Source organism: Notolabrus celidotus, chromosome 5 (assembly GCF_009762535.1).
Source record: "Notolabrus celidotus isolate fNotCel1 chromosome 5, fNotCel1.pri, whole genome shotgun sequence".
In the NCBI taxonomy this organism is placed as follows: domain Eukaryota; kingdom Metazoa; phylum Chordata; class Actinopteri; order Labriformes; family Labridae; genus Notolabrus; species Notolabrus celidotus.
Window position 1 is genome coordinate 10,465,772 of NC_048276.1, and position 10,718 is coordinate 10,476,489.

General features: G+C 38.3%; 1 protein-coding gene across 3 annotated transcripts; it reads left to right on the forward strand.

Moving 5' to 3' along the window:
- The first annotated feature begins 1,584 nt into the window (after positions 1–1,584).
- Positions 1,585–9,070, forward strand: LOC117813379. Of its 3 annotated transcripts, XM_034684562.1 has the most exons (8): positions 1,585–1,698; positions 2,455–2,490; positions 5,280–5,441; positions 5,599–5,698; positions 5,972–6,918; positions 7,089–7,241; positions 7,459–7,548; positions 8,337–9,070. In XM_034684562.1, exons 5-8 carry the CDS (start codon positions 5,983–5,985, stop codon positions 8,640–8,642), a joined length of 1,485 nt encoding a protein of 494 aa, XP_034540453.1. In that variant the 5' UTR covers positions 1,585–1,698; positions 2,455–2,490; positions 5,280–5,441; positions 5,599–5,698; positions 5,972–5,982; the 3' UTR covers positions 8,643–9,070. The 3 variants fall into 3 exon arrangements, 2 of the variants coding, with proteins under 2 accessions (XP_034540453.1, XP_034540451.1); XR_004631406.1 differs by lacking the exons at positions 1,585–1,698; positions 2,455–2,490; positions 7,089–7,241; positions 7,459–7,548; positions 8,337–9,070 and having other exon boundaries at positions 2,505–5,441; positions 5,972–6,094; XM_034684560.1 differs by lacking the exons at positions 1,585–1,698; positions 2,455–2,490; positions 5,972–6,918; ... (1 more) ...; positions 7,459–7,548; positions 8,337–9,070 and having other exon boundaries at positions 2,505–5,441; positions 5,599–5,715.
- The last annotated feature ends 1,648 nt before the right edge of the window (positions 9,071–10,718 follow it).

Sequence of the window (10,718 nt, forward strand, 5' to 3'; positions counted from 1 at the left end):
AAGTCAAGGACCTTAAAGGGCACAGATCACTGCCCAGCAGCTGCCATGATCTGAAGTGAAAGGAGGTAGGAGAGACATGATTGTACTGGACACACTCTCACATACAAAGCAAGCTCAATTTACAAAAAAAATACAGCAAAAAAAGAATCCAATCTGACCTAGTGTGGTTTCAGGAAAAAAAAACTAGAAAACAGTTTGAAAACTTTTATCACAAAAACGAAGAAAAGGCAGATAATTAGCCGTCACCATGTTCAGTGCGGCAAGGTCTGCTTTATTGCATGGTGCAAGAATCTTAAAAAATACCATCACATCTGGCATGAATTGGGAGTGAGTGGGAGGACAGGATGGACCGAATGGGCCTAATGTGACCCACTTCTATTTATTTCAGTTATGAATTTAAAGAGTAGATATCAAGGGAGACAAATTGTTGTTGAATTCTTACAGTTCTTGGTTTCCACTTCTCTTTGAATAAATATGAGGTAGATTTTAGTACAGGTGTGGCATTTTATTGCAATGTCATGATGTGTCAAAAAACCATCTGATTGCACATAATCATGATGGTAACAAACAATAACCGTCCACATAATAGAATGACTTTTGTAAAGACATAAATGGCTTTATTAAGGAGCTGGATATGTTGTTTAGTTGTACAGCAGTCTAACACAGAAAGCAGCAGAAAGGGAGGATTTCAAAAAGATGTTCTGTTCCAGAAAAAAAAAGAAGAATGAGAGAGAACATTGAAATGACTCAGATCTGCAGGGATCCTAAAGCCTCAGAACAAGCCGAATCCTTCACGGAGGGATTGAATGGCTTATTTCCTCAGATAATCTTTATTAAAGAATTTAAATTCATATCTGATTGAATAAATGGAGTTCTTATATAGTCAGATATTCAAAGTACATCACTTTTTTATGTTGCTATTCTGACTAGCTTAGCTCAAGAGATGTTCAGAGAAAAAAAAAGGCTATGTAGGCCGGAGGCAATCATTTAAATACAACAAAGAGATACTGTCACCAGCCGACTGTGTTTTCTAGACATTTCATATTCCTATTTTATTCGTGGGCTCAAGTCTGTGTTCCTCAGAGCCTGCTTTCAGTAATGTCCAGATTTGAGCCATACATATTTCAAATGTTTGAAATTAATGTTGGGTCCTCCTGTTGAGTAGAGCCTAGTTCTATAACGTTGAGTCACTCGCCCACATAAAGTCTTTTTGAATTTTCAGAGCTGCTGAAGGGAGCATTATGCGGTTTGTTCTCTGCATATGTCTACAATCAGTGTCTCATTTGTTATTCACCAACTTTTCCATGTTTATTCCCAAACTGCTGGGTGAAGAGATGGCACCCAACTTCTTTTATACACTGTAAAATGTAATTTTGCACATTTGTTATTCTAGCATATTATTCTATGTCAACATGACAGCAGATTACTTAATATGTTGTGATAACACTAAATTATTAGTTAACATCGTCTCAACTACAAAATACATTTTGACTTGAAAATCTATGTCCAGATAAATCGGTAATGCATGTTGACCTGACAATGAAGGTATTTGGGTGGGCGTGTGGATTAAAAACGCCTACGTCATCACGTTTCTGCGACCGTTACCGAGGTGCATTGTGGACATGATTTTGGCGCATCGCGGACTTCACAGTGGGATGCTGAACTCTTGTCGAGTCGACACATGAACCTGTCTTCAAGGTGAGTAAAATTGATTATAAAATGAGTTTGGTTGCAAAAGTATCTAAACGTTTTTAATATTTAGACGCGCAACTTTTTTTCTAGAACTGAAAAGTTTGCCGAAACGAACTTTTGGCTCTAGCTAAAGTAACATTACCCGGTGAGTTCAGTTACCCTCCAACTATATGAGTAACGATGCCACATCGCCTCGGTAAGTGTTAAATGTGGGCTGGTGGATATATTCAACTAATTTCAGAATTGAATGCGTGAGTAACTTTACAGCATGGCTGCTATGCTGGTTGCGTTTGCCGTCTCATTTTACCTCAGCTCCCGCTTCAAGCGGTGAATCAAAGAGGTATGAGACTGAGCGGCTCCTTTGAAACCTAACATTCAGTTGAATTGGCTTTCTTTAGGTAACGTATATGGGGCACGGGTCCGTCACATGACATGGCAACATCTTCACATCGTGCATGCCAAGTTACAGCACTGCAGGGAAAAATGTGTGGCTGTCAAATGGCACGGACACACATACGTGACTGATGTTTTCTTTAGGAATGATCGTGTAATTATATTGTACAGGTACTGATGTTGGCACGAGGATATTGCAGCAGCCCCTGGAGTATTCCTACTGATATGCTGCGTGCTTGGCTAACTACATGTCCTGTACCATAATCTAAATAACATCTTGTTGAAACACATTAATAGAGAAACTATGTGCAAAATTAACTTTATGGTGCAAACAATATAATTAAAACGAACATGTTCCTTCTTTTATAGGTCCGTGGAGCCTAAATGGTGAAAAAAAGTGAACTGGTAAGTTACTTTTTTGTTTATTTCTGACCTCATCAGTATTACAATCATCCTATGAAATAATTATTGATACAGAGGCATCAGGGGGTGTCTGGGTAGGGTGCAAAAATAATTTGATATTACATTTTTCTAGGAGAAAAAACAAACTTGTTGCATAAATGTAGTTGTAACAGCATTCATAACTCGCTCTTTCTTTGTCATTACATTTTTCCTCAGGTATGTGATCACAAAAACAGCCTTTTTTCTTTTTTTTTATTGTTGTTGAATGAGGTGGACCTGTAAACTTTGTACTTTTTTCTGTGGAAATCGCAAGCGAATCTTTGAACATTACGAAAGTAGCCATAGACATTACGGTGCAAACTGTCCACTACCCTGCATATACACAGACTGTGCACAATATTTTAGATCTAAAAAATCCCTGCAGATCCATTTGCGAGATCATGGGATCATAGAAAGTGGTTCTACTGGACTTGTTGGCTTCAAATTAAAATGCTCATTATGTGACTTTAATGAGCAGGTTGGCCTAAAGCAATATATTACTCATCTTGGTAAACATCTGAGGAATAAGGAATCAGTTATCTGTCCTTTTAATCAGTGTCCTTTCAAATCAAGCAAATTCTCTAGTTTTTCTTCACATAAATGCCGTTGTCACCCACATTGTACTTTAAAAGACTTTAAGACTGAACTTATTGTACAAGAAAGTGTAACTGATGACTTGACAGAAAGTGAAATAGCTGTTGAATTGCAATCAAATGTTGGTGACAGTGATATTCCTGTGTCACTTGAGGATTATTCTGACATTGAAACAGCACACCATGACACAGCTGAAAAAATTCAGGGAAGGCTTGGGTCTTTACTTTTGCGAATGCAAGCAGTCTTGCATGTTTCCAAACTAGCCACTCAGGAAATAGTCAGTGAATTTTATGAAATTGGTGTTTTGATTGGTCACCTAAACGAGCATACAGTAAAAAATGTACTTGGAAAGCACTGCTGTAATACGGATGAAAACTCAATAACTTTAGTAACAGAAGCTTTACACAGCCTCAGTCCACTTGACTCCATTTCAGAAAGTGGGTGTCTGGGGTCAGACCAAAAAAGGTTGTGCTACTTCAAAGAGAAATTTGGTGTCATAGACCCAATTGAATATGTTTTAGATTTGCCATCAAAGAAAACATTTGTTTATGTCCCAGTCCTAAAAACTCTTCAAGTATTGTTAAATAGGGGTGATATTATTGACAAAATTTTAGAAGAAGCAAGTACAGGATCAAAACCTGGACATTATAAGGCCTCGTTTGACGGATCATATTTCAAAGAGAACCCACTTCTTTCTGGGGAAAATCAATGCATTTCCTTAGCTCTCTATATTGATGATTTTGAGGTCTGTAACCCTTTAGGAACCTCACGGAAAAAGCATAAGCTGTGTGCAATATACTGGGTTATAGCAAATTTACCTGTTAAATACAGATCGTCATTGTCTAGCATATACCTTGCTCTCTTATGCAGAAGTGTTGATGCCAAGACATTTGGATATGAGAACATTGTAGAACCACTTTTAAGAGATATCAAACTGCTTGAAAACCAGGGGATTTACATCAGTAGGTTGGGAACCAGTGTTAGGGGTACAGTGTTATATGTGTCATCTGATAATTTGGGAGCACATTCTTTTGCTGGTTTTCAGGAGTCCTTTAACGTTGATAAGTTCTGTCGTTTTTGTTTGGCCAGTCGTAGTGATATTCAGAGTTGTTCAGTACAGAGTGGGTCATTTTTATTGAGAACCAAAGAGTCACATAATGAAAATCTTTACATGCTGAGGGAGAATGAGAAATTGAAAAGTATTGACGGAGTGAAAAGAGACTGTGTATTAAACAGATTGTCTTACTTTCATTGCATAACTGGGTTTCCCCCTGACCTTTTACATGATCTTTTGGAGGGTATTGTACCTTTGGAGCTGTGTTTGTGTTTGAAAAAATTTATCGGAAAAAAGTACTTTACGTTACATCATTTGAACACTGTCATACAGCGGTTCCCTTATAAATTTTCTGATAAAACTAACAGGCCACAGAAACTTTCAGAGAAAGTACTTGTGAGTGAAACTATTGGAGGCAACGGCCATGAGAATTGGACTCTGTTGAGGTTGTTGCCTTTACTCATAGGTGATGTTGTACCTGAAAATGATGATGCTTGGTGTGTAATTCTGGAACTTAAAGACATTGTGGAACTTTTGGCATCCTCCACATTTACAGAGGAAAGCTTGTGTTACCTTGAAGGCAAAATAAGTGAACACAGAAAACTTTTACAGAATGCGTTTCCAGGCCTGAGACTCAAGCCAAAGCACCACTTTCTGGAACACTATCCTCATTTGATCCGCTGCTTTGGACCACTTGTTGATTTTTGGACAATACGTTTCGAAGCAAAACATAGTTTTTTCAAAAAAGTGGTCCGTGATGTCAATAATTTCAAAAACATTCTATTGACATTGTCCCTCAGACACCAACTTATGTTGGCATACTACCTGGATGTGCCTAATCTGTTCAAACCAACCGTGGAAGTTAAAGGAGCATCAAATGTTTCCGTGGACATTCTGACTGCCTCTGTCAAGCAAGTGATTAAGAAGAAATTTGGAACTCTAAGCAGTGTATCACTGGCCACAACAGCATTCATACATGGAACAAAATATACTAAGGGAATGTTTGTGTCAATTGGAAGCACAAGTGGACTTCCTGATTTTTGTAAAGTAGTCCATGTGTTGCTTGTATGCAACAAGCTTTTCTTTGTTGTTGAACCTTTCTCAGCTTGGTATCTGGAGCACCTCAGGTGTTACGAAGTCTGCAAGAGAGACCCCGCACAACTGATCGTAGCTGAACCTGAAGAGCTCAACCACTACACCCCCTTGACAGCATACACTGTGCAAGAGAGATTCCTGGTTTCTCCAAAGGCGTTTCTTGTTCATTGAGGTAATTTTTTATGGCTCATAATATACATTCTTTCACCCCATAAAGTTAAGATGGTCGTAAAATGTGTATCAGATAGATGCATAGGTTTAGTGTTGTACAACTACACATACATGTTAAAGTGCATATATATATATTTTTTTTTTATTCACAATTTTAGTTTGGAGCATCACCTGGACTGGATCACCTGGTCACACCTTCATTGCAGCCACCGGTTAAACTCAACCAAAGAAGTTGCTGTCTGGTCTTTAGTAATAAAGGTCAGTTTTTGGAATTATTTTTTGTACAGTAATAAAGTGTTTATAATATTGTGTAGATACAGACACCACCACACACTGCTAGTGGGTCATAAGTGGTAATTGAGAGGGATTATTTTTGAATGAGTCTATTCATTGTTTAGTTTTATAAGAAAATTCTGCATACAGGACACTTAAAAGACTTGATCCAAATGTGAATACTAGTGTTTATATGAACACATTTAATCATGTTGTGAAATCATGTAATATCGGCTTTTTTGTATTTGTCTTTTTGAGTGAGAGTCATCATGCTGATGCGCATCATCCTGAGTAACGAAGACATTAGAAGAGTCACCATAGACAACTTGCCTGAAACTGTTGATGACTTCTGCTTGCTTCTGAAGACAAAACTCGGATTGGATGGGGACCTTGTGGTTCAGTATCAAGACCCCGAATTTGATAATGAACTGTGTAACTTGAGCAGCATATCAGAGCTTCCGAAAGACAGAGTAACTTTGAAAGTGTACTACAAGTCATACCACACAGACTCAACCCTAGATACAGCAAGCCTGCCATCATCATCATCCCTTGATGAGAGCCCTGGTGGTAGTCAAACCCGTCAGCTACCTCAGCCGTTTGTCATTCCTTCCTTTTCTTTTGATGTTGAGTTGAAACTGAGGCAAGGAAATGAGGCCTACCACAAAGATGGGACCCTTCTTGACGTATCAAAAGACATGAAATCGGACATCTTGGATAAGTTAGCAGAAGTGATATATGTCCACAACCCCTACCCAAAATCTGAAGAGTATGATCAAGTGGCCCAAGCTCTCATCAACAAGCATCCTTGTCTGAGGGAACCAGGGTCTGTCCATGGGTGGTTTTGTTGGAAGTTCAGTTTGAAGTTTAAAATGGGTAACTTCAGACAGAAGCTGCGAGTGGCCGGGTGCTCTGAGCTCAAAGTAAACTCTCGTACCTCTGGTCCAGCTGGGCCAAAAAAACTGAAGAGGGCCAAAAAGTCAGAGGTGAATTTTCTGCCAGATTTTCCAGAAGGGATGATACAAAGTAATCTTGACATGGACAGATCAGCCATGGCCGTTGAGATGAAGAAAAGAAAAGTTGACTGGAAGCAAATTGGTGATATGATGAATGACACATTCCCTTTACGGAGAAAAGAGATTGTTGAAGATGAACCACTTGTGGCAGAAGTCAAAGAAAGATGGCCAGCATTGTTCTCTGAACAGCAGGTAATGTTTTCTCAGAAAGTCCTGAGTTGACATTTGTCATGTTTTCAAAAAATTTAAATGTATTCAAAATGCCTAATGTAAGCAGTTATCATAAGCATATGCTTCTACTCCCCCTCCTCCTCCCCCTCCTCCCCCTCCTGCTCCTGCTCCTCCTCCTCCTTCTTCTTCAGATTGTAGCTGAATTTGCTCGCCTGACATCTGTTGACCTGAAAGGCTCCCTATTTGCTGGGATTGACCAGTACCTGGCAAGGTTCCTGGAGCTGTACAAAGCCAAGAGTGGCATAGTGGGACTGACCAGGCTCACAAGACAGCTTGATGAAGACGTAAGTGATAAACATCCACTAAGTTTTGGTCAGCATAAACCCATTTAAATAAAAGACGGCTGAAACATGAAGACTGTCATGTTTTGTAATTGGACATTTGGTATTTTAACTTCTCTAGAATAGGGGCCAGGATAGGTTGGATACCATTGGAAAATAAACCATAAACAATAATTTGTATTGTTTGTTGGGTTTTTTTTGTTGTTTTTTTTTTTACCAGAGTTCCACACAGAGGAAGAGGACTGTTCTTCTGCTGGGCCTTCCTCATTATCTCAGAGATGATCCCTCACATTTTTTCAAGACTGTGGAGGTGAGCATGGTTTGTTAAAATTCTCTTTTACAGTTTGCGAAAATAAGTCAATTAATTGAAGATGGCTTGTAGGCTCTGAAAAGTTCTACTCACCCAATCATAACTATTAAATACCCTGCCCCAATTACCTATATCTTGTAGATGCCAGACATAAAAATGTGCACTCCATTCCTTAACAAAAGTAAAAGTTCTTTTCAGCTTTGGTAAAATTGATTTGTGATACAATAATACACAAGTCACAAACTGACTACTCAAGCCTATGCCTCATGCCATAGAGCTATGATATCCAAAAACTATTTAAAACCTATATGATAGCCATGATTCCTAATTATAAAAAAATTGGCAATGCACTTGATTCTCAAATTACTGTTAGCTTTTAATAGATCCTATAAAAATGTCCTTATTTTATCCTAAGGACAAAAACAACTGTAGAAATGATACATTTTTGTTTTTTCACTTTAAATGGGTCAGTCTTTTAGAACTACTTGCTGGAAATATACATATCAAATATGAATCACATTTTTGGGTTGTTTAAACTTTAAAGGTCAGTATGTTTAAATGTTGAACATTTGAATGAATTTATGTTAATACAAGGAAAGAGACCCTTTAAAGTCACTGTCACCTATAAATTGTTTACATAGGCTACACAAAAGATGTGTTAGTTAAGTTTTAAGTACTTTAAATATGAGATCAAATCCCAGACTTTCTGGCTAGTAGATGCCACCATGTGAACTGTATATTAACAAAAAATAGTAAGTGTTGTTTTTGTTTTTTGTACTTTTATGTAGGCTACAGATGATGAGCAGGTGTTCACCAAGGAGATGAAAGTGGGCATTGTGATGGTGAAAGAAGGAGAAGACATCGTTGATGTATCAGTCATCCTTGAGGAGGCGGTAGTCCTGTGTGGTCTGAAGGACATCCCAGACGCTGTTGCTATGCTGATGGGCCTTCTTTATGCCCTCAACATTGACTATCCAAAGGAACTGAAGTACACATTTGAAGTGATTCAGAAAGTCCTCATGAACATTGGTGGCGGACAGTGTTCCTCACTTGTGCATGGTTTAAGAAACCGACTCCTGCGGAAAACCATGTAACCCTGAACTCTGATGCTTCATCCCAAGCTTAAAAGGGAAAATGTTGCTGTCTGTTTTGCATTTTTTGCAAGGTTTCATTTGTCCTGACTGTAGGACTGCATTCAGTTTCAAGAAGGGCTTTCTTCATTGTTGTTGCCATGCTGGTTGTCTTTTTGCCCTCAACATGTGTATGGTTTATAATTTAATGTGTATAATAATGCAGATGTTTTTTTTACGTGTCTGCATCTTTCAAGTTACCAACCTGAGTGTTACCATTCCAAGTGTTCAAGTATTATGCAATATTCAGTCTCACAACTACTATGCCATTTCAGCTCTATGGTTATTTTTACATGCTGGCTATTTGAACAGTTTTTTGTTGTTGTTGTCAGACATAGTACAGTTTAAGACTTAACTAAAATGTGAGCATTAAAAAGTGTGACACTGGTTAATGGGTTATTTTCATGTTTCTGTTTGAAACAAATGTGTGTCGGTTATAGGATTATCTAACAGTTGTTTTGATACATCAGTAAACTAATAAATATGAATCAAATAAACAAGACAGATAATTTTAATTAAGCTGAAATACATTTCTAATTTCAGCCAACTACTATAAGCAGTTCAGTAAACTAACAAATTTAATTTAGATTAACATTAACAAAAGGTTAACATAACTGAATAGTTAATTGAGTTGAAATAGATTTATTATTTCAAACAACTACCTGAAGAAGTTAAGTTAACTAATAAATATAATTTGAATAAACAAAAACAAAAGGTTGCGATAACTAAAAAGTTTAGTTGAGTTGAAATAGATTTATTATTTCAAACAACTGCCTGAATAAGTTCAGTAAACTAACAAGTCTTAATCAAGATAATTTATGTTGGTGTTATAACAACAACATTTATTTTTTGACCTAACGTAAAATTTTAAGGCAGCCCTTTACATCATATTTTTACGTTGAAACAACTAGTTATATTTAACAGTGTATGAATGGCATGTGCTGCTCTGGAGCCATAGTTGAACATCATTCTGTATGAAGGCAGAAGGTTCTCTACTCTCAGTGTTATTTTTCTACATATGGAGCCCATTCTAAATAAAGATTTACATGCATCATATTTGGCTGCAGTCACGTGTCGAGAAGGAACGTAGGTGGTTTTATCAGGAGCGTCCAGGATGTACACATGATTTATGTGCACGCGTCAGAACCGGATAATAAATAACACTAACACTGGGAAACCTTTGTACAATCGAGCCACGTGGCTTTGATATTGAACACACAGCTTACGGCAGTCTGTGAGCAGAATACCTTGAATTATCGCTGTCAGCTCAGGGGATAATAGTGCATGATCCTCTCTGTCAAACTGAAACAACTAATACCACGTACAAAAACTATTGCACTCAAAATGTAATATTTCGTCAGACAGCTTTGCTACATATTTGTGAAGGCTCTCCCGGGGATAAATCATCTATCAGGAACAGAAGCGTATTGGCATACATCCGCTCAGCCACATGTTTTTGTGTAACTAATTGGATAACCACACCAAGTAAAGCACGAAATTGCCTTTTTTTTATCCCTCCTGCAGCAGTGGATGCAACCCTCTCTGCAGGGCGTTGGTGGGGCACAGAGGCACACACATTTATGAGTCATACATTTAATATGCTCTCCCTTCCTACTCGTATCATAAACACTCAGAGAGATGGAAATGAAACATCCCCTTTTCCCTCTTTAACTACGTTGCAGACTTCGTCAGACGACTGAGAGAGATTCTCTGCTCTCCATCCTTTGAGTGTTTCTCATCCGTACTCTCCAGCGGCCCCTGACTCCTCTTCTCTTACCCTGTCTGACACTCAGAAAACGCTGCTTTGACTCCCCATCTTACTAGTGTGTGTGCAGTGTGTTTGGCTGAGGAGATAAGAGATTAGCATGAGTCAGATAATGATTCAGGACGCCAGGTGGCAAATCATGCACTCTCTCTCTCGCTCTCTTGTTTCCTCTCGCTCACTCACACTGTCACTGCTGCTCTTTCTTTTCCTTTTTGTTACTGCTGCTTTTACTTTCAGTCGCCATCCCCCCCTGCCCATTATTCCCCCCCCTTTAA

What these genes read in the sequence shown, in the direction of transcription:
- LOC117813379 (XM_034684560.1), top strand. Translation starts at nt 2,753, where the DNA reads ATGAGGTGGACCTGTAAACTTTGTACTTTTTTCTGTGGAAATCGCAAG.